Genomic DNA, 21585 nt, shown 5'->3' on the forward strand with positions numbered 1-21585 from the left:
GATACATCGATCGCAGGTGAATTAATTCTTCACTGAAAAGCTTAGAAAATTTACCATTTATCATGATTGCTCGGCGGGACGATCAGTTTAATTTATTTTTACAGCGAGACAGAGAAAAGAGTCAAATAATTTTCCTCGTTCAATCGAGCTTCATCCGATCATCGATGAATCATGAAGGGTCAATCATAAAGGATTTTCAAACTACCCTGTGCCGGTAAATACAGTTTTAATATTTGTTTTTATCTTAAAATTGTATTTCTGTTTTCGTCAAATTAGAACTGTAATTGCAATATTCTTTAACAAAGAAGTTTTCTTGTTTTTGTGCTGGAAATGTCAACTCGTGGAGTAGCAGATGTGGTTTCAATCCGAGCGAGGGCCGTGCGAGCAAATATAATTTTATTTCCATAATCTTGTTGATGAACGATTACTTGTGAGACTCGAATGGTTAGCCTCAAAGATTTTTACGAGTGTAGTCATCATGCACTGTACTCCCCCATGTTTAGAAAGGGTAAAATATTGCGTCTTCGTATATTATTTGAAAATACCTGGCAAGCAAAAGTTTTAGGAATTTAATTAAATAACCGCGCGGACTCGAGTGGAGGAAACACTCGTTGAAACTTCACTACAAGACGCAACCCAGCAAATATACAATTTCTTGCATAACTTTTTTTCCATTTTAACGGACTTGGTTTTATACTGAGAGGTTGCTTTTTCCGTTTTAAATGAAGCCACAGGGACGTCTTCTTCGGTGAGAGTAATTTTCTTTACCTCCATCACGATTTTCTTGGGCAAGCGGGCTTGATGACGATTCAAAATTTCCCGCGAACCTAACTACAACTACCAGAATTCCTTGCGCTTTTACGTCATAATGCAAATGGTCTATTATCACTCCAGGTCCAAAAGAATCGAATAAAAAAGTGCTACATGAGCCACTGAGAATGACGATTTTAGGCCCTTGTGTTAAAATAACACCACGTAGATAAAAGCTTATTTTCACTCCAGATCCAAGAAAACCGGCCAGTTTGAGACTTGAAATGTACAGTTTGGGTCTTTTGGGAAAAATTTCAACACGTGGATTCATCCCAATTTTTTGTTCCAGTTCCAAAAGAATCGAATAAGAAAGTGCTACATGAACCACTGAAAATGACGATTTGGGCCCTTGTGTTGAAACACCACCACGTAGATTAAAGCATATTTTCACTCCAGATCCAGTAAAACTGGCCTGTTTGAGACTTGACATGGACAGTCTGGGTCTTTTTGGAAAAATAACAACACGTGGATTCATCCCAATTTTCACTCCAGGTCCAATAGAATCGAATAAAAATGGTGCTGGATGAGCACCTAAAAATAACGATTTTGGGCCCTTGTGTTGAAACACTACCACCTAGATTAAAGCATATTTTCACTCCAGATCCAGTAAAACTGGCCTGTTTGAGACTTAAAATGTACAGTTTGGGTCTTTTTGACAAACCGCCATCACGTGGATTCATCCCTATTTTTTATTCCAGGTCCAAAAGAAACGAATAAGAAAGTGCTACATGAGCCACTGAAAATGACGATTTTGGACCCTTGTGTTAAAATAACACCACTTAGATTAAAGCTTATTTTCACTCCAGATCCAGTAAATCCGGCCACTTTGACACTTGAAATGTACAGTTTGCGTCTTTTTGGAAAAATAACAACACGTGGATTCATACCAATTTTCACTCCAGGTCCAAACGAATCGAATAAAAAGAGTGCTGCATGAGAACCTGAAAATGACGATTTTGGGCCCTTGTGTTGAAACACCAGCACGTAGATTAAAGCATATTTTCACTCCAGATCCAGTAAAACTGGCCCGTTTGAGACTTGAAATGTACAGTTTGGGTCTTTTTGAAAAACCGCCATCACGTGGATTCATCCCAATTTTTTATTCCAGGTTCAAAAGAATCGAATAAAAAGAGTGCACCTGAAAATGACGATTTTGGTCCCTAGTGTTAAAATAACACCACGTAGATTAAAGCTTATCGTAAAACCCACCAGTTTGAGACTTGAAATGTACAGTTTGGGCATTTTCGGAAAAATGACAACACGTGGATTCCTACTAATTTTTACTCCAGGTCCAAAAGAATCGAATAAAAAAGTGCTACATGAGCACCTGAAAATGACGATTTGGGCCCTCGTGTTAAAATAACACTACGTAGATTACAGCTTATTTTCACTCCAGATCCAGTACATCTGGCCACTTTGACAATTGAAATGTACAGTTTGCGTCTTTTTGGATAAATAACAACACGTGGATTCATACCAATTTTCACTCCAGGTCCAAAAGAACCGAATAAGAAAGTTCTACATGAGCAATTGAAAATGAATATTTTGGGCCAGGGATTCAGGGATTCAGGGACGTCATAATAGCCCAGGGGTTTTTGAAAGTGATGACATCATAATCTAAAAATAAGCGTTGGTGGTGTAAGTGCGCAAGGGTTTTCATGACGTTACTGTCCATTTTGGGGTGAGCGCCTTTCGGAGTATGACATCATCTTTTAACCCCCTCTACTATGGGCATCCTCGGGCACTACTTTTTTTCAACCCCCCCCCCCCTCCACCTCTCCCCGTTAGGCCCCCGTCCACTCTCCTAAAAGGTGGATCGTTGCAATTTATGAACAACAGAACAATTATCTTGAGGTGATTATATGCTTTTTAGGGTATTTTTCCCCGGCACCCGTTCAAATTTCACCCATTTCTCTTGTACTTGTTCTTATTTCGTGGTTAGGTTAGTTTAGTTTTCAGGCCTCTGACAGCTTTACATTCATACATACTAAAATAAAAAAAAAACACATCTCAGTTCTTTCACTGCACAAGTGATTTTATTTGCCTCATCTTCCTATTGCTGCTTATTAATTTGCACCATTAAATAGTTTACCATGGCATTATTGTGTAGCGCAATTGTTTTAAGTTACAAAATTCAACTAAGCGGAGTTACCATCACATTATAAAGATGTATCAAAACTCAACGTATCATTCAATGAATCAATTTTGAGAGCGTGAGGCTTAATTTATGTTAAATTCCTTCGGCTTCTACGGCTTATCAAATTAAAGATGATTTTTTTGTGTCTGACTAACAGCTTTTTTTAGGAAGCCTTAAGGCAGTGACATCCTTTTCAGAAGCATCTCACAACATAAAATCGTACGCAGATCCTTCCCCAACATCTGACATAGTAAAATCGAAAGCAAATCCGTCTCTTTGCACCTGCAACATGGCACAGAACAATGAAGAGTAATGAAAATCAATATCTTCAAAGGACAAAATATCAAAAATCCGCAAATGGAAACAATTCGAAAACATTCCTTTTTAAGATCGCTATAGATCGATGCAATATTTAAGGGGGGGGGGGGATAACGAACGGAAATGAAGAAATTGTCCAATGTTGACTTCCATCAAATTCTTAGAACGTTATAATAAACAGGGTCGGGTAATAGATGATTCATATAATGAATTTACACCAATGAGTTGACCCTGTGAAAAGTAGAATTTCTTTTTTATGTAAGATATATAAGTTTGAAATCGGCGAGGGTACTTCTTTTTCCCGAGGCGTGGCTTAACATGGTCAAGGAGTCTTGTTAGTCCCTTGTTAGGGCTCTATACCTGTTCCACACTGCATGCAATGTGGTGATGTAAATTAACCCCCTCCATCAGGCCGCAGATCGCGTTCGGCATGTCCCGGTACATTGCTGAACACGACTTGCGAACCAGCAAATCTTGAGAATACCATAGGTGTGCTAACTGCGGTACTTGTATTACTTACGTTTTTCCACTCCCACAACAAGCCTTTTCTCCTTGATAAGATAAATGGGCAGATTGGCACACAGGGCAGCCATTTCATCACTCAGATCCGAGCGATCATTGAGAGTGCCAACAACTTCATACTCATAATCCGTCACATTATTTGGTTGTGAGGAGCCTTCGCTGCTCTCCTAAGAATTAAACAAAAGTAAACATAGTTCTTCTCGGTTCGTCAAACTTGATTTAGTCTTCGTCTTGTGTTCCTTAGCATTGACTCTGCCTTATTTTCTAGCGCTATTTAGAATATGGAAGTTTCGAACTATTCCGGATAACCGAGCAGTCGGCTCAAGCTATGTCTGCATTTAAGACTTTGAACGACATTATATTTCAAATCAATGATTTAAATGAAATCTATGAGGATGTACAGCTACTAAGTGGAATTTAAAACAGTGAAATTACGTACCTCGTTAAGCACTTTGGCCAGGTCTTCAGGTTTTGGAAGATTTTCAGTGGAGTTACTCAGAAAGCAGGCTTCGCCAGCAGAAAGTCGGTGCATGGCCAAGTTCTAGAACAGTGAAAAATAGGACAACGCAATTATCAGGAATCACAATCACATTTGAATTTTAGCTTAATGGAAGGAAAAGGACAGAAACGGATGCAGTATGACTTTGCTCAGGAGCACATTACCCCTACTTTGCTGTGTGTTAAAAAGGAACAATATTAACATGTAATATTAATGTAGATAAATGTTATTAAATTAGCAAGTAATTAGGAAGCACTGAAATCACATAAAGGGGCTAGGTCATGGTAATTTAGGTAATTCTTTTTTTTTTATTTTCGTTAATTAAGAGCTCTAAACTTCAACTTCAAACGCAATCAATAATAATCTCCTCGAATTTTGCCCATCCATGCCCCCTTTTTCGCCTTTCTGTGTTTATTTTGAGTTCTTCTACCGTTTAAAGCGGTTATTTTGATATTTCAATTTTAAATCTATGACCAGTTGGTCTGTGCCGAAATCGCTTAAAATTGCGTGTCAAAGCCCATTTAATGGGTATTCCAAAGTCAGTTACGCAAAAAGGGTGGGACACAAGACAGAAAGTTACTTAATGAATTGGTGATCCGCCAATTGCAAGCAAGCGAGTACTTAAAATAATATAGCACGTTATTCCCCTTAGCACTTCACGGTTTACTGTGAGCATAATACAACCTATTACAATTGAGCGTTATACCGCACCATCTCATGCAGTACCCACCCTACCTCTGTTATTTACCTTTTTGAAGTCGTAGACAACATCGACTTCTCCGGCGTTCGAGGAATCTGTCTTTGGAATATGAAATTTCTCTGTTTGTTTCTCAGTGTCGACTTCAATTTCTTCGTCGACCTCTTTATCTCCATCCTTTATTTTCACCTTGTACTTGGACACGTTGTCCTGCAAAGACAAAAGGATTTTGATTTTTTCCTGAAAATGATTTTGGCTAGATTTAAGTACAGCTAAACATCCATTTTCAGCTTGAAATTGCATGGTTATCAGTGGCATAAATTGAATGTGGAATATGTAGCACAATTTTGTTGCTTAGAACTTCTTTTTTTCAGGTTCAAAATACTTAGCAGTTAACTGAGATGTAAAAAATCACAGAACTACTTTCTTTCATCTGTTTGACCTGCCCTTTAACCCTCTCATATGCAAACGCACATTTGGGCGCTATTTGGAGGCGCGGTCATTGAACCACTTGTGACGTCATCAATAAGCACGTCAGCAGATTTTTGAGATAAGCAGCTAATAGGACGAGGAATGACCTTTCTACAGGACTGTTCATTTTGAACATCGGTTGCATTCTAACAGAGCTAATCAAAGAAAAACACGATCCGTTTTGGGTGCAAAATGGGTGCTTTAACTGGCCAATACAACTGTAATTGATCAAGGTCCCCATTTCAGGGTTTCCAATGACTACGTCAAAACTTTTAGACCAGAAGAAAGAATATGAAGAGTAGAAAGGAACGTGAATAAGAAACCCGAAAAAAAAAGGAATGTAAAGGAGCAAGAAAAAAAATTGGAACGGTTCAGCAAAAAAAAAAAAAGTCAATTTGACGCACGTATTTACATTTTTACATGGAATCTTTATCAAAATTTGCGCAGTTGAAAGTGTTTCTAGAAAGTTTAGGTGAACGACATCGTAGACAAACTTAACGGTTAAAAAAAACGCGTTTTGGGGAAAAAATTTGCAAATGAAAGGCTTAACTGAAGAATTGGCTTATCTTTGGCACTATCTTTGGCGTTATCTTTGCTAATGACTACTCGCAGCGCTCCTATAGCAATTTCATGGACTTACTAAGATCAAGTTACGTACGGAGATGATTTACCTTTTTGTCTGGAGAAGGTGCACATGATGCAACAACAAAGAAGGCAAGGCACAGGAGAAACACCTTGTACTCCTGATAACAGAAAGAAGCAAAATACATTTAGAAATTTACGAGCTACATTGCGTATAAATAAACCGCAGCACCCAGCCCTGTTTCTCGCATGCGCATGATAAACTTGTTTGCAATTAGAAATGATTGCACAGCAATTGTATGACTAACAAAGATAAAATATTGCCGAATACAACTTACCATATTTCTCCGGTAATATAAAAGAATGAGTCAGTTCTTCTCTTCTTGTTCTTCTTTACTCGTTCTTCTCTCTTCTTGTGGTAAAGAGTTTTATGTCTTCTTTAACCAAGTCGTACCGTTTTTATACCATCTGAAGGCACTCGAAGAAGAGTCTATTTTAATGTGGCGGTTCGGCGGTTTCAGCCAATTTTGAGGGTCGGTTTTGCGGGAACGTTCGTATATAATTGGGTTTTACCCTATTTGTACCAATTTTCCGGGTTTTTGCGTGTTAGGCGGTCATTCAAACATAGTTAAGAAGCTCCGAAAACTGAGCATTCGCTTTATTTTTTTCCTTGATGCCTGCCTTCTCAAGCTTCCCCCTTAACAAAAGATTGCCTTTTAGGTTAAGAGCAAGTTAGGAAATGAGACGGTTATGCCGCTGTCTCCGATCCCTGGCCCTATGTTTACAGGTTCCTGAATGGGATTAGAAACAATATGTTCCGTTCTTAATTATTTTGTGGTCGGTTTTGATATTTTGCATCATGAAATTGGACTGATATATATTCTTGTTTCAGTTCTCCGATATTTCTCGTTTTAGCTCTTCTTTCGTTTTAGTTTGTCTCGGTTCGTTCTTAATATTTCGAAGGTTTCGATATTTTAATTCATGAAATTGGACTGATATATTCTTGTTTCAGTTCTCCGATATTTCTCGTTTTAGCTTCTTCTTTCGTTTAAGTTTGTCTCAGTTCGTTCTTAATATTTCTAACGTTTTTTATATTTTACTCCATGAAATTGGACTGATGTATTCTTGTTTCAGCTCTCTGATATATTTTAGCTCTTTGACTTCTTTTGTGACATTGATGTCCTCACATTAGCAGTTTCTTCAGTGACGTCACCACTGCGCATTGCACGACAAGCTCTTTTCCACTGTACGTGTTTCAGACTTCGCATTGGTGATTAAGCTGAATCATCGAAAGACATTCTTTGACACCGATCTGAAAGTGTAGAACCTGAATTTTTTAATAACGACTGCCATTTAATAAACTTGAAATAGAGTGTTCAGAATGAAGCCTTTTAATAAACTTTATTTACCCCTCCCCCCCCCCCCGCCATTTATTATGACATCACACTTGCAGGATGTTTGCACCTAAATTTGGAACAATTATATTGCTGTTGAAGTCACTACCTACACTTGACTTAAAGCCTTGTTCTAACCTTTATATTAAGTAACGGTTCTTTTAAGAACTATATAGCAGTAAACATATGCTGAACCTATTTTTACTACTGTTTTCTTCCTTGTGGTAAAGTCAAAGCTGTAGGTGCTCTAACTGACACGTCATCTCTTGATCTCGCTTAGGATGTAACGTTGTCTCTTCTTTTGTCAAATTCAACTCTGAACCGACTTCTCTTCCGTTGAAATATTTAGCAAGTAATGGTGGATTTCCACTGACGCGTAATTTTTTACGTGCGTGAAAAAAATTTAAGACAATGTATGAACGGCTGGCATACACGTTTACGCAAGCCGTTCATACATTGTCTCTAATTCTTTTCACGCACGAAAAAATTACGCGTCAGTGGAAATCCACCATAAGTCAAGACAAGCAGCCGGAAGGACTGTGTTTATCGAGTTAACAGTCTTTTACAGTAAACAGCAAACAAGCTTAAGGAAGTCATTAATTGCAGTCAGTAATATTTTAATAGTAAAGCAGCATTCGACTAACACAGGCAATGGCTGGCCAAGCTGTGCAAACAGGAATTGAAAATAGTCGAAATAAAGAGGGAACAGAAAAGGTGATGAACGCTTAATTACTCGCGTTGGTGATTGAGCTGACTCTCAGAAAAACATTTTTTGTCAGTGATCTGAAAGTTTAGACCCGCATTTCTTTTATCACGGAAAACACTGACTGTTCAGAATGAAATCCTTAGTAAACTTTATCCTGTTTCCCCATTTATTATGACATCAAACTTGCAGGATGTTTTGCACCTAAATTTAGAACAGGTATTGCATGCTTTTGAAGTCACTACACTTGACCTTAAGGCCTGTTCTAAATACTGAACTTATTTTTATTTCTATTGTTATATTCCTTGTAGTAGAGTCGGAGCTGTACGTGCTGTTACTAACACGTCATCTCTTGATCTCGCTTGGGATGTATCGTTGTCTCTTCTTTTGTCAAATTCAACTCTGAACCGACTACTTTTCCGTTGAAATATTTGGGAAGTAAGACACGAGAAGCAGCCGGGAGGACACAACAAAACATTTTTGTTGTTTATCGAGTTAACAGTCGTTTACAGTAAACAGCAAATAGGGAAGTTATTAATTGCAGTCAGAAATATTTTAATAGTAAAGCAACTTTCGACTAACACGGGCAACGGTGGGCCAAGCTGTGACAACAGGAATTGAGAATAGTGGAAATAAAGAGGGAACGGAAACGGTAATGAATGCACGTCTGCAACGCAGGCTATATCAAACCCAGCAATTAAACTTTCAGTGGACCTCAGTGGTCTTCCATAGAAATCGATTAAATATGGCTTACTGTTATTTCTGTTAAGCACAGTGACTGTTCTACTTAATTAAACGGGTTTCCTATAATCTGGATACATCCTTGAGCTTCTTCGATTGATTATTTAAATACCACAGAATATTGCCCCAAAACATTCTACTAAACATACTCAGGTGTACTTCCTTATTTGGGGTAAATTTAGACGTGCGGTTAGAAAGGTCATTTGCCTTGAACGTCATAAAATTATTGACTCAGAAACCACAAGCATCGCTACATATTTTTTTTTCAATATTGCTGTTAACTTTGGAGAGCCCTTTAGTGTGTTTCAAATTAAAAGTGACGAGTATAGCAATATTAGCAATATGTGATTTTTTTTTTCCAAATGTTATCCAAACAAAACAAATTGTGCTCTGCGTCGAGTGCGCTCAGGATAACTAAAAAGGACTAAAGAAAAGTCTGAAACCGTTTTTTTAAAGTAAAAAGTCCACGTGATATTTGTATTCACTTTGCCCGTTTTTTTTTTTTTTACTCTCTTAAGTGGACTTTTAAAAGTTGCCTGAGTACCTTGACCTAGCCAAGAAACACGTTTTTAAATAGGTTCAAAGAAGTACGGACTAAACAGCTTTTAAAGTCGTTCAATGTAATGTGCATGGGACTATTAGTTGTTGAATCCACCTCTGAATTCACTTCTTTGCTTCTGGAAAATAAGAGAAGTGGTGCATTCAGCGAATGATGTAATTATACGTTCAGGCAAACACCTTTCACTTCCTGATTGTCATGAACAGATGCGCAATGGAAGAACATCATAAAAATAAACAAAAACAACGAGCACGTCAATCAAGCAGGGTCGGCCAGGGGGAGGGGGGGGGGGGGGGTAAGTGGTATACCAATATACCTGAAAAACATGCATGTACCCAGTATACGTAAAATATCCCTTCCAAATCATGCAAAATACCAAAAATTAGAAAAACAAAGTGTAGTTTATACTGATGAAAGGTCCAATTTTGGCGCAAAAAATACTGTATACCCAATTTAAAATCTCCCTGTGTACCGTATACCTAAAAACCCTGGCTGACCCTGATATCGCAATTCAATGCAAAAGAATTGGCTCCTGTTGTCTCAGTTGACCGAAAACACTTTGAAATGAAGGGTATTTAACAATGTTCAGTAATTGAAATAAGCAGAGGTATAGAAAGGCTGTGTCGAAGCTCTGTTTCGAGTCCCTCCTTTCGTTTTGTTTTTGTTTCTTCTTTTTCCTATGCTGTAGAACCTCTTTTTCAATAAACCGGGAAAATGCATTCACGACAACGTAAATTCAAATTTAAGTCAGTATTGCATGGCATTTCCTGCACGCCTTTTTTTGTCCATTATTTTGTCTCGATATTGTCACTTAAATATCAATTAATTATTGATACAAACCAAAAGTGGCTCCTCATTAACAAGACTCGTTTCAACAAAGTTAGAAAGGAAGTTGAAATGTTAATTAGCGGTGGTATTTAACAAAATAACGTTCACGATCAGGCTTCATGAGAACAATATTAAAGGATGATATTTTTATTTTTTGCATTTAACAGAGGAAATGATCTGCGATACAGAAAGGATTATTCCGTGCAGAAACAAAAAGTGACCTGAATAACTTTAATTTCAATTTATTTTTTAATGACGACGCGCGCGTTGATCAATTTCAACTTCCTTTCCAACTTTGATGATATTGCCACTTTCAACTTGTGTCAATAAATCGTTGATGTCTGAGCAAGAAAAAAGCATAAAGGGAATTTTCTGATTATTGACTTGAATTTGAACTTAGGTTGTTGTGAAAATGTTTTTCTTTTTTTGGAAAAGAGATTCTACAGCAAAGAAAAAACGAAAAAACAAAAATACAAAAGCTAAATAAAAAGAGGGACCTAGAAACAGCTTTCAACGTCACTAATAAATTAAGGTGATAAAACTGTTTATTTTTATTATTGAAACATGTTGTGTGACCGTCATTTCCAGGTATTTCAGTCTAGACAGGGGCCAATCTTTTTGCGTCGCTAGATTGACCTACCCGTGGTTTTTGTTATTTTTTATGTTCTTCCGTTGCACCTGCATGATAAAAGGACTTTGTCTGATCGTTTATATCCTTCCCTGTTTGTCTCACGTTCCTGATCTCAGCAGTAAAGAACTGGATTCAGAAGAGGACTGAACAGAGTTGGTAGATCCTATGACACTCAAATTGGGTGCTCTAAAAGGCTATCATGTTCTAAATTCCAATTCGATCGAGAACAGTGGATGAAGAGCCACTCTGTGGAAAAACCACTGCAAATTCTTATTTGTCCTCCTCATCCTCCTCCTCCCTCCTCCTCCTCCTCCTCCTCCTCCTCCTCCTCCTCCTCATCATCATCATCATCATCATCATCATCATCATCATCATCATTATTATTATTATTTTCTCTGATAAACTCTGTACGTTTTCGAACCTGTGATAAAAGCGTTTGTTATATCAAGATACTCAGCCAACTGCACTCAATAGAGTACAAATAACGGGCGAAACAAATAGAAATATTCCATGGAATTTGTCTAAAAGACCGGTTTATCACTCTTTTCTGTAGTCCACTTAGTTCTCCTGAAAACACATAACGCCGAACACACTTAAACAGTTTGGGTTATGGTAGTCAATAAATCACTTCAGTTGCTATAAATCGTCTCTTTTATTTTAATATAACTCGCCATATGGGCTCGCCAAAATACGGCAAGACCCATTAAAATGTACAGCGATAACTCAAGGCAAATGTCCCTATCTATAATCGCAGATCTTCCATTTACGCAAAATAAGGAAGCACTCCAGACTACATGTACGTTTTGGGGTATGTCTTGGGGCAATGTTCTGTATACGTATTTATATCATGACTTGAAGAAGCTTAAAGATGTACCCAGATCACAGAAAAAGCAACAATTATGCCTTAATTTTGTAGAACTCTGCCTGGCAAAAAATTGCTCGGCAGAGATTTAAACGATTCATCCGCCTTCCTGTTCCCTTCGCGTTCCCTTTTTAATTTCCCCTATTCTCAATTCTTGCTTGGACAGTTTGATTGCGCCAGCACTTGCTGTGTTAGTCAAATGCTGCCTTATTATTAAAGAATTAAATTTCTGTCTGTTCAATGGCTTGATTTTGCAGTCTACTGTACAGACAGTTAACTCGATAAACAAAATAATTGTCTTATCGTGTCCTTCACTGCTTGTCGTACTTGCCTTATTTTCCAACAGTACAGTAATGGATTCAGTGACGAATTTAAGAAAAGAAGAGACAGCGTTACATCCCAAGCGAGATAAAGAGATGACGTGTCAGTAACAGCACGAACAGCTCCGACTATACCATAAGGAAGATAACAACCCAGCAATATCATTTGCACCCACAATGCACTAGACACTGTCTTTCTGTATCGTGCTATATTCAGAGGATTTCCTTCTCCGTTCACTTGTCCTTGATGAAAACGGTCTTGTACTTGAGCTTGGTGATGGCGAAGTGTCAGATAGATTTTGGAGTAACAGAAAGTTGAGGTTGTGACGCAAAATAACAGTATTAAGCAGGCGATGCCTGTAGTAGTGCGAAAGTTGTTCAATACTGTCATTACCACGGCAACACTAGAAATCCAAATAATAATAACCACGACCAACACTCTTCTTAACGTTACCATCTGTCTGTATTTCAGTCCCAACAACAGAGCGAGAAGTCTGTCCACGCTTATAGCAGTTAGTGCGAGCAAAGACACCCCACAAAGAAGTACGCTTATTGAAAATGTAACGACATTAAGATAATAACAATGTTTGGAGTGTGCTGAAAACCATAAAAAGCTTACGTAAAGAGGTTGTGCGATGAGACCCACGCAGAGATCGGTGCTCGCAAGGCAGCCTAACAAGAGTTTTGATGGCGGATGAAGGGACGACACTTTTTGAAGAGCAACGATGATTAGAAGATTTCCCAGAAATGCAGTGATAGATAAAGGAATGTTTAACGCTGAAATAATAATCTTTTGGTGTAATCCATTATGTCCTGTTCTACAGAATAACTCACGAATTGCCGTGTGGTTTCCATCTTCAGTTAGGTTCCCCATTTCAGGTCTTCTTATAGACTTCTTCTTTTTCTTCTTCTTCCTCTTCTTCTTCTTCTTCTTCTTCTTCTTCTTCTTCTTCTTCTTCTTCTTCTGCTTCTGCTTTTTTTTCTTCTTCTTCTTCTCCTTCTCTTTTTGCTAGCTTCGTGTTTGTTTGTTAATAAAAGTTGTTGGCATTCGTTTGCAACGTCTTTTTGGGTCTTTATTGCGTCATGATGCGGATAATAACTCCGGTTCACTTGTCCTTAGCTTCCTGATGGTAAGAAAATATTACGTAGCAGAAATCACTATAGCTATCTGCACCAAGTCCAGACCTTATTTAAACAAACCAGACTCGTATCGATGATTTATGCTTGCTTGGTGAATGAATGTTTTTCCTGCGAAAAAAACAAAAACAAATGAAATCATTAATTTTCACAAAATTTCATGCTTCTTCAGTCGCAATTTCACTCTTGCTAAAAAACAACTCATACCGCTTGTTTTACTTCTAATCAGAATCGGAATAATATTTACTAACACAACCTTGAAATTAACTACTAGGTGTGAATGATCTTCTAAATTATATAGCTTTACAAAATTAAATTTATATTCATGCACACAACTATAACAACGGTGGTAATGGCCTCTAACAAGTGTTGTTACCTTAAACCTTATTCTTAACCCTGCATGCGTTCCTTCGAAAGATTTCAGTCGCAGTTTGAGGCGGAAGATGTATTTCGCAACTAAGGAAGTTGGACCACTTTTCGCAGCTGATGTTCACCTCCCTACCACTAACAAGGATTGATCAGCGTCATTGATTAAATAAATCTTGACACTTAATTAAAATTAAAGTTAATTCAGTTAACAGAATGCGCCTTGTTACAAATCGTTTTCATTGCACAGTAACTTAAATGACATTTACTACGGCAAAAATAACAAAGCTACCCGTTTGTGTTCTGATAAAGCCTTGTGAACTGGATCCAAAGCTAAACTTCAACTTCCTTTCCAACTTACTTGGCATACGTCAAGATTCACTTATGGATTGTGTCAATAAATCGTTTAAATCAGTAATTTATAAGATAAAACATCAAAAAACCGGAGCGTGAAAAAGGCAGGCAATGTCGTGCATTGGTAACGTAAAATTAATTTGAATTTAGGTTGTTGCGAAAATGTTTTCTTTGTTTTTTGGAAGAACAGTTCTAGCAAAGAAGGGGAAAAAGGAATATGAAATACAGCTTAGGTATATTTTTTAACAAAACAAATTACTACCACACTGATTATATTGGTTTGTGATCGCGATAAGACGGGGTTTTTTTATCCTAGTTCGCCTAAGACAACAGGAGACGACTTCTCTACATTGTTTGATATGTCAGTCATTTCCGTTTAATTTTTTCGACGTATTGACTCTTGGCAGCAGGTGATGAGCAACCAGCAAATTAAACGTCGTCCTGAATTACCTTTAAATTCAGTTTGATGGACTTTTTATTTATTAAAACGCAAAATACATGATGAAAAGTGACTCAGCATCAAAGGCAAAAGGAAATGAAGTCTAAAAAATTGGCGGCTTTTCCGTCACATCTTTTAGTTCGATAGATAGCGGCGGCTGCTTAAAATTGTTTGTTTTTCAAACAGTTATATATCTGGTCAGTTAATAAGAAGGAAAAGATTCAACCAGCAGAGAAAACCCTGCTAATCTCGACTCATCTAATCTCGAACTTGGTAAACAAGAAAACTGTCTGATCGTCGTATCCGTCACTTCTCATGTTTTGGCACTTGCCGACTCCTTACCTGATGGCTTCCAGCAGTATACAAATGGATTTAGAGGTGGATTCATCAGAGCTGATACTCAGTCTCAAGCGTGTTAGATTGGGTAACCTACCGTACATTTTTAGACTCGTGAGAAAAGCGCTTTTCGTGTCAAAGTACTCAAAAAAAATGACAGAAAACAAAGTTAAATGAGCTACGTCATGGACAACACAATTTGAAAAATTGGCAAATTTCTTCAGACTTTGTTCGTCAAGCCTATTGGCGCATCGTTACCATAGCAAAGCGTAAGGACCATGGTAAACAAACGTATACTTGTCGTGTTAGGGTGAAGATACACAAGGCTAAGACTTTATCAAGTCTAACGCACAGAAGAACTAAATTTAAATATTAGAAGAGCGCCGAAGTCTCCTCACCAGTGAATAATGCTTCTGGTTATGAGTATGAAGTTGTTGGCACTGTCAGCGACCGCAGACTCGAAAGTGAGTTAAGAAATGTCTTCCCTTGTGTGCCAAGCTGCCCAATAATAGCATTCCCTTCTCTTTCCGTCATCCACCGCGCGCTTTAAATTTCCTTCTCTCTCAATCTTGCTTTATTAAATCAAAGTCTCTTCGGATTATCGACGTTTTTGCATGAAGTATGAGTCGAAGGTTTATCCTGTGCATTGTTCTTCGAACTTATCATTACAGTTTCTTTGTAGTTTAGTTTAACAATATCCTATCTTCGCGGAGGAAATGCAGCCATATAATTTTGTCAAAAATGGCTCGTCCGCGCCGGGTATTTATACACATATTCCTTACATACATACATACATACATACTTTATTTAACGTGGAAAAAAGTACACACTTAGCTGTTAGCTAGTTTACAGGTGCTCCACGATTAAAAGTTTAGTATTTACAAAAGTATTTACATCAAAACAAAGGGTATAAAAGTATTACATCAGACTATTTTAAAATGGTTAAAAAAAAAAAAAAAAAAAAAAAAAAACAAACAAACAAACAAACAAACAAACAACAACACCATCTAGCTAAATTAAGATTCCTAAAAAATATATATATATATAAATATAAAAATCCTATCTAAAAGCGATAAAATATAATCATTAAACATTGAAATCAGTTTGTCTAATCTTTTTCAAAAAGTCCTTAACATTACACAAATAAACAGTGCAAGTTTCACCGAGATCTGACAATTCTATACTTTAAAATTGCAAGGACCTTTCGAGGCAGTCGATTACGGCAGCGAAATTAGCAAATGAAACAGCAAAATATGCGTTTGACGCTTTGTTTTTGCGACGCCATATTTGAATTGTTATAGGTAGACCGCTGTTCAATGTGTTCAAGGCCATATCGTTACGATTGCTCCACCAAAAAGCACGAAAAAAAATACGGATATTTCCGACTACTGTCGGAGAAAACATTGCGCATATATTAAATTGCGGCGTAAACAAATCGTTACACTCAAGCTGCGTTTAGTCTAGGCTCTGCGAGGGTCGGATATCAAGACCCAGGATTAAACAAAAGCCATATATACAGTGAATGCTTTCGAATTATATTTGAAGATGATATACGAAAGAATTTTGCTGTCTTTGACTGAAATTCCACTCGAACTGCGTAGATACGATCGCATGTTGTAAAGCCGATTCATGCAACATTGCTGTCATTCCCTGTCAACGCGAGGTCACGTCCCTAACGACCTACAGTGTAGGCTGATGACGAAATAGAGTTGCGCTTGCATGTAGCGACCAAATTTGGCCTAATTTTTAAACGCTCCTAAGCTAAAAGAAGCCCCCATCTCTTGCATTTGTTTTAACTTCAATAATATCTTTGAAAAGAGCGAGTTTTTTGGTATGGTTTATTTTTGACGTTTGTATTTTTTAAACGATGTAAGTGCTAGTGATTATTTATTCGTGTTTTAGTTACCCAATCCATTGTTTGTGCGACGCTTTATATAGATCGCCTTTCAGACACACGTGCGTTGAGATAAGAAAGCTGACATGTCACTTTTAAAATTGTTATATAACGTTTGTAAATGCGACAAGTCACGTTTTTTTCACGAGATCGCAAGTGATCACCCGCAGCGGAAAGTAATCCCTTGAGAAATTAAAACAGTCCCTTGAGAAATTAAAAAAGTCCCTTCAGAGTTTACAAATATGTGGTTCCAAATTTTGTTCACATAACCCCTATTCCACGTTTTTAGCTTGTAAACAAGCAAAAACGTCGAAAAAAGGGGAAGAAGCCTTAGCGGTGGAGAGAGAGAGAGAGAGTCTAAACGGCTATGGCGACCGCGTAATATAGGTGACCGCTTAATAAAGGTCCAATTTAAGGACGTTCGCGCCAAAATTTTCTTGTCGATAGATTTTTTGTAATTCAGCATGGTTTACAGGGTTTATAATAAAAAAATATCAAAGATGAGTAAACGGAGGCAAACGATTTTAGCTGTATTTTATATAAGTGAATCATGGCAAATTATGAACAAGAGAACAATTATTAGTCCATGAGCCAAATTTCAAAAGGGGCCTAAAAATAGGTTTTCGTAGCACCCCCCTTAATACCTAGTGAAATTGGTATCAAATTAAAGGTGAAAGTCTAAATTTTCTCAATCCACTTGTTACCAGGACGGTAAGTGGTGCATAAGGGAGATATGACATGCTTTTTACGGGGGGAGAGTGGAGGTAAGTTTTGCTTTGTAAATACAAGTGATGTCAAATCTCTAATACAAATCGCAAAATACGCGCCCAAAGTTGATAAAGATTTTAACAAACATATTTAAAATTAGTATTTTGTCACATTTCACACTTTTTAGGTTTGTTGCTTTCCACCAGTTGCCATGGAAACCGTAAATAAACCCATTCCTGCTATTTTCTTGGTTACAAATGTCGTTGTCTTATGTTTGCAACCCAATTATCACGAAAAAATCAATTGTTTTTGTGTTTTCCCCTTTTAATCACCTTGCCTTGTTTGTACCACAATGCATTTTGAGCCCCTGTCCCGTCATGCACTTAGCAACCACATGGTAGGGTCTGCCATCTTGGAAATTTGCTGAATCAGCAGAAGGTAAGAAATTGCCTCTTTTTTTGCAAAATAGTCTCCAATTATCTTTTAATCAGTTTCTAGTGTAGTAGTTTGTCTTATAACCATCGTGGTATTTGTGAGACATTTTTAAAACAATTTGCCACATGTAATAGGGCAATCAATTATTCGAAGCACTACAGTGGCTACAGTGGAGAGGATTCAAGTCGTGGCTTCAGAACAACGGTCACCCAACCAACTACTTAAAACTCACTAATGCCATAGTGGATATTAGAAAAGACATTTCCGCTGAGAAATTTAATAGGCTTCTCGTGATGGCAGACTTCATCAAGATTCTTGATCTTTTCAAGTTATATAGTGAAGAAGACAATGGTTCCCTTAAAACGTTCTGGAGATCGTACTTTGAAATGATCTTGTTGCTGCTGACATTTATCAGAGCAACCAAAGAAGGCAACTGGCCCCTCCGTATTGGGTGCATCAGGGAAATGCTGCCATGGTAGTCGCCTACGACCATGTGAATTATGCTCGTTACCTACCTGTTTACCTGATCCAGCTATCAGAAACCCACCTTGAAGCTCAAATGATGTCAGAGAATGGAGACTTTGGCGTCCAGTGGAACACTATACATGAATTTGCTCAACTTTCCGTTGACCAGACCGTAGAACAGACTTTAAACAGAAGTACGAAAACAAAAGGTGGCATCGTTGGCTTCAGTCTCAAAAAGAATGCGGTACAGCGATGGATCTTATCTGCGCATTCTCGTGCCCTTTTTGTTGACAAGTGTCGTAGGATGACAGGGAAAAAAGAAGAAGATCGTCGTCACAAGGAAGCTGGGAAGTCTCGGATGAAACGCGATAAACATGTAAGAAAAGTAATGGAGGTTGTCAGCAATTGGAAGGATCCATTTGAACCATCAAAGGAACTCGCCAGTCTTAGTTCTGGTTGTGTAGCGACGGAAACCAACAAGTTAGATTAACTTGCCGCCAAAGGGAAAGGAACAGCGTTTGTAAGGACAGACTGCTGAATGATTCTGTAGGTTTCTTTGAGACACTCTCCAAGTTGAAGCTTGGTACGTTCCGTGACGTTCAAAGGAAGACAACCGTGTCAAAGGGAGGAAGTGCTGTCATAATAAGAACAGAAAATAAATCTTTTTGGTGGATTACTCGTTATTGATCAAAGCAGGCAAATGTATTTTCGACAGTTGCCAGTCCACGAGCTGGGCTCACGTCCATGGTCGCTGGCGCGCTAGTGAAAACCAACAAAGCGGCAAACTTCTAGAGGTTGGGGTAGAGAGTCTTCAGGGCTTGCCAGCTCAAACACCAGCAGTCATCATCGACGCAATGGCAATGCTTTAAACAGTGAGGAAGATACCAGAGAGATTCTCCGACTTGGCAGTTATGATTTTCAAGAGAATACTGATACAGGCAGGGGAAACAAGAAGAGTTGACTTTTTGATGGAAAGAAGAAGCAATACTGGTCAGCTAGCGGTCGCCATAACTAGCTCCCAGCAGTTCTGTCTACGCCAGTGGAAGAAGTACTTGTTATCCGGTAGCAACAAAGTGCGTCTTCTCAGGTTCCTTTCTGAGTACAGGTCGAAGGAAGAATATGCTGAAAGGATCGGCAGCCGTGTAATGTATGTTACCCATGGCAATCACTGCACCAAGCTTGTCGTAATAGATGGACGTATGACAGCCACTGACGAAACAAAACTGCATACCGACCAGCAGAAAGCTGATACACGGATGTTCCTCCATGCGAAACACGCTTCTTTACATGAACTTCAACATCAATGGGTCGTCATAGTCTAACCGGATAGAGCTGCTGAAGTGGTGGCCTGTCACCACCAATCAGCCATTCCTGTCGAAATGATCTTGATAAGTGGGAAAATAAGTAGATCACGCTTGATAAGCGTTCCCCGACTGTGCGAGAAGCTGGGTCCCAGGGTATGGCGAGTCCTCCCTAGTTTGCATGCGTTAACAGGTTGTGATGCTTTGAGTTCATTTTCAGGCAAGGACAAGAAAAGGGCGTTTGAAATGGACAGAGACAGCCAAGTCAAGAGTGACAGTGTCCAAGTTATTGGAGAGAGCCTTACCATGAGCGTGCAGAGCATTACCAGGTTGCAAGAAGTGGTTTGCATGTTGTACAACGATAATCGGTGTAAGCTAGTCACATGACCTCCGTTACAAAATGTTTTACAAGGGCAAAAACGTGCAGTCTCACCAACTCCCGCCAACAAGCGCTGCCTTCCGATACCACCTTAAGCGAGCCAACTACCAAGTTTTTCTCTGTAAGAAAGCCTTACAGCCAAGAATTGAGCAAGAACCGGTAAGCCATGGATGGAAACTGAAGGAAGGACGCCTTGAGGTCGTTTGGACAGACCTGGCGCCATCTCCACAAGCTGTGATGGAAATAGTTTGCTGTGGGTGCCGCGGCATTCGCCAAACGAGGCGATGCGTTCATGTGTCGGTAAAGGCTTGCCTTTCACAGAAGCTTGTACTTGCTCTGAAAATTGCATGAACACTACAACAGACTTTAATAATGGAGTTGACGATGTCAATGACGACGACTGCGAGGGTGAAGACGAGTAGAAAAGCACTGGACTCAAACTATGGCTAAAACATATTGCATAAACAGACTCTTGCATGTAGAAAAATCCCTTTTAAGACACTTTGTTGTTAGAAACTGAAATTTGCAATCTGTTTGTTATAATATCCTTTATTCTTTGCAACAGTTAAAATAAAAGTTATTAAGAACATGTATTGCTAAATAACAGAATAAAATGTAGTTATTTAGAGCCTCAGCTAAACTTATTTCGAAACTTGCTTTGTTCCTCTGCTCCTCGTGAGTGTAACCTTAGTTTGACCGTAAATGCATTCTGGTGTTGCAAAAACATTTTTTATAAGCAATTAAGTACAAAGTGAGGCTTTAAATAATGGCAAGAGTCGCCTTAAGAATTCATGTGAGCCCATTTACGTCCACAATTATAGCCATTTTGTGAAAAAAAGACAATTCCTTACTTGGTGTTTATTCATCAAATTTCCAGCATGGAGGACCCTGCCGTGTGTTTGCTAAATGCATGATGGGACAAATGCGTGAAATGCGTTGTGGTTCAAACAAACTAATGCGATTACAAGGAAAAAACACAAAAAGAATTTTTTTTCGTGCTAACTGGGTTGTAATCATGAGAAACAGCATTTGCAATTAACGAAATAGTAGCAATGGGATATATCCATGGTTTCCATGGCAATGGGTGCAAATGGCTGGTCACAAAATTATGAAAAGTGTGAAATATGACAAAATACTAATTTTAAGTATATCTGTAGAAGAGTTAATCAACTTTGGGCAAGTATTTCGTGATTTGTATTACAGTTTTTACATCACGTGTATTTACAATGTTAAAAGCATCCCTACCACCCCCTCGAAAAAACCTTGCCGTATCTCCCTTATGCACCAGTTATCATCCTGGTAACAAGTAATTTTAGAAAATTGACACCTTTAGCTTTAATTTGATACCAATTTCACTAGGTATTAAGGGGAGTGCTACGAAAATCCATTTTTGGGGTCTTGGCTCATGGACTATATTTCGAGGTAATTATATGCTTTTGAGGTTCATTTCCAACCCATTTCTCTTGTCCTATTCTTATTTTGTGGCGACGTATCCACAGCATTAACAAGTTCATTCCACTTTTTTATGCTGATTTGTGATTTAAGATAAGCACCAACCCAATTCCCCCCCCCCCCCCCACACACACACACACACACACCTGCCCGGAAAGGTTGCAGATAGGAGAAAGTCTTCCTTGCCACCCAAGGGCCACTTAAAATAGCTCTTACGGTATTGTTTTTGGAAGTTAGCTTAGTTT

The 21585-nt window shown here is 38.4% G+C and overlaps 2 protein-coding genes across 3 annotated transcripts; both read right to left on the reverse strand.

The window, feature by feature from the left end:
• Nucleotides 1-2824: 2824 nt before the first annotated feature.
• On the reverse strand, nucleotides 2825-7021 carry LOC144654799 (uncharacterized). Of its 2 annotated transcripts, XM_078515022.1 has the most exons (6): nucleotides 6375-7021; nucleotides 6126-6197; nucleotides 5035-5193; nucleotides 4227-4328; nucleotides 3786-3954; nucleotides 2825-3229 (listed from the first exon to the last, which is right to left on the reverse strand). In XM_078515022.1, exons 1-6 carry the CDS (start codon nucleotides 6375-6377, stop codon nucleotides 3141-3143), a joined length of 594 nt encoding a protein of 197 aa, XP_078371148.1. In that variant the 5' UTR covers nucleotides 6378-7021; the 3' UTR covers nucleotides 2825-3140. The 2 variants fall into 2 exon arrangements, with proteins under 2 accessions (XP_078371148.1, XP_078371147.1); XM_078515021.1 differs by having other exon boundaries at nucleotides 6126-7020.
• Nucleotides 7022-12027: 5006 nt separating this feature from the next.
• LOC144653483 (melanocyte-stimulating hormone receptor-like) lies at nucleotides 12028-12948 on the reverse strand. Its single transcript, XM_078513473.1, has one exon. It carries the CDS (start codon nucleotides 12946-12948, stop codon nucleotides 12028-12030), a length of 921 nt encoding a protein of 306 aa, XP_078369599.1.
• Between the last annotated feature and the right edge of the window lie 8637 nt (nucleotides 12949-21585).

The sequence above is a fragment of the Oculina patagonica genome, chromosome 5 (genome assembly GCF_052425735.1).
Source record: "Oculina patagonica isolate OP01 chromosome 5, crgOcupat, whole genome shotgun sequence".
Classification (NCBI taxonomy): Eukaryota; Metazoa; Cnidaria; class Anthozoa; order Scleractinia; family Oculinidae; genus Oculina; species Oculina patagonica.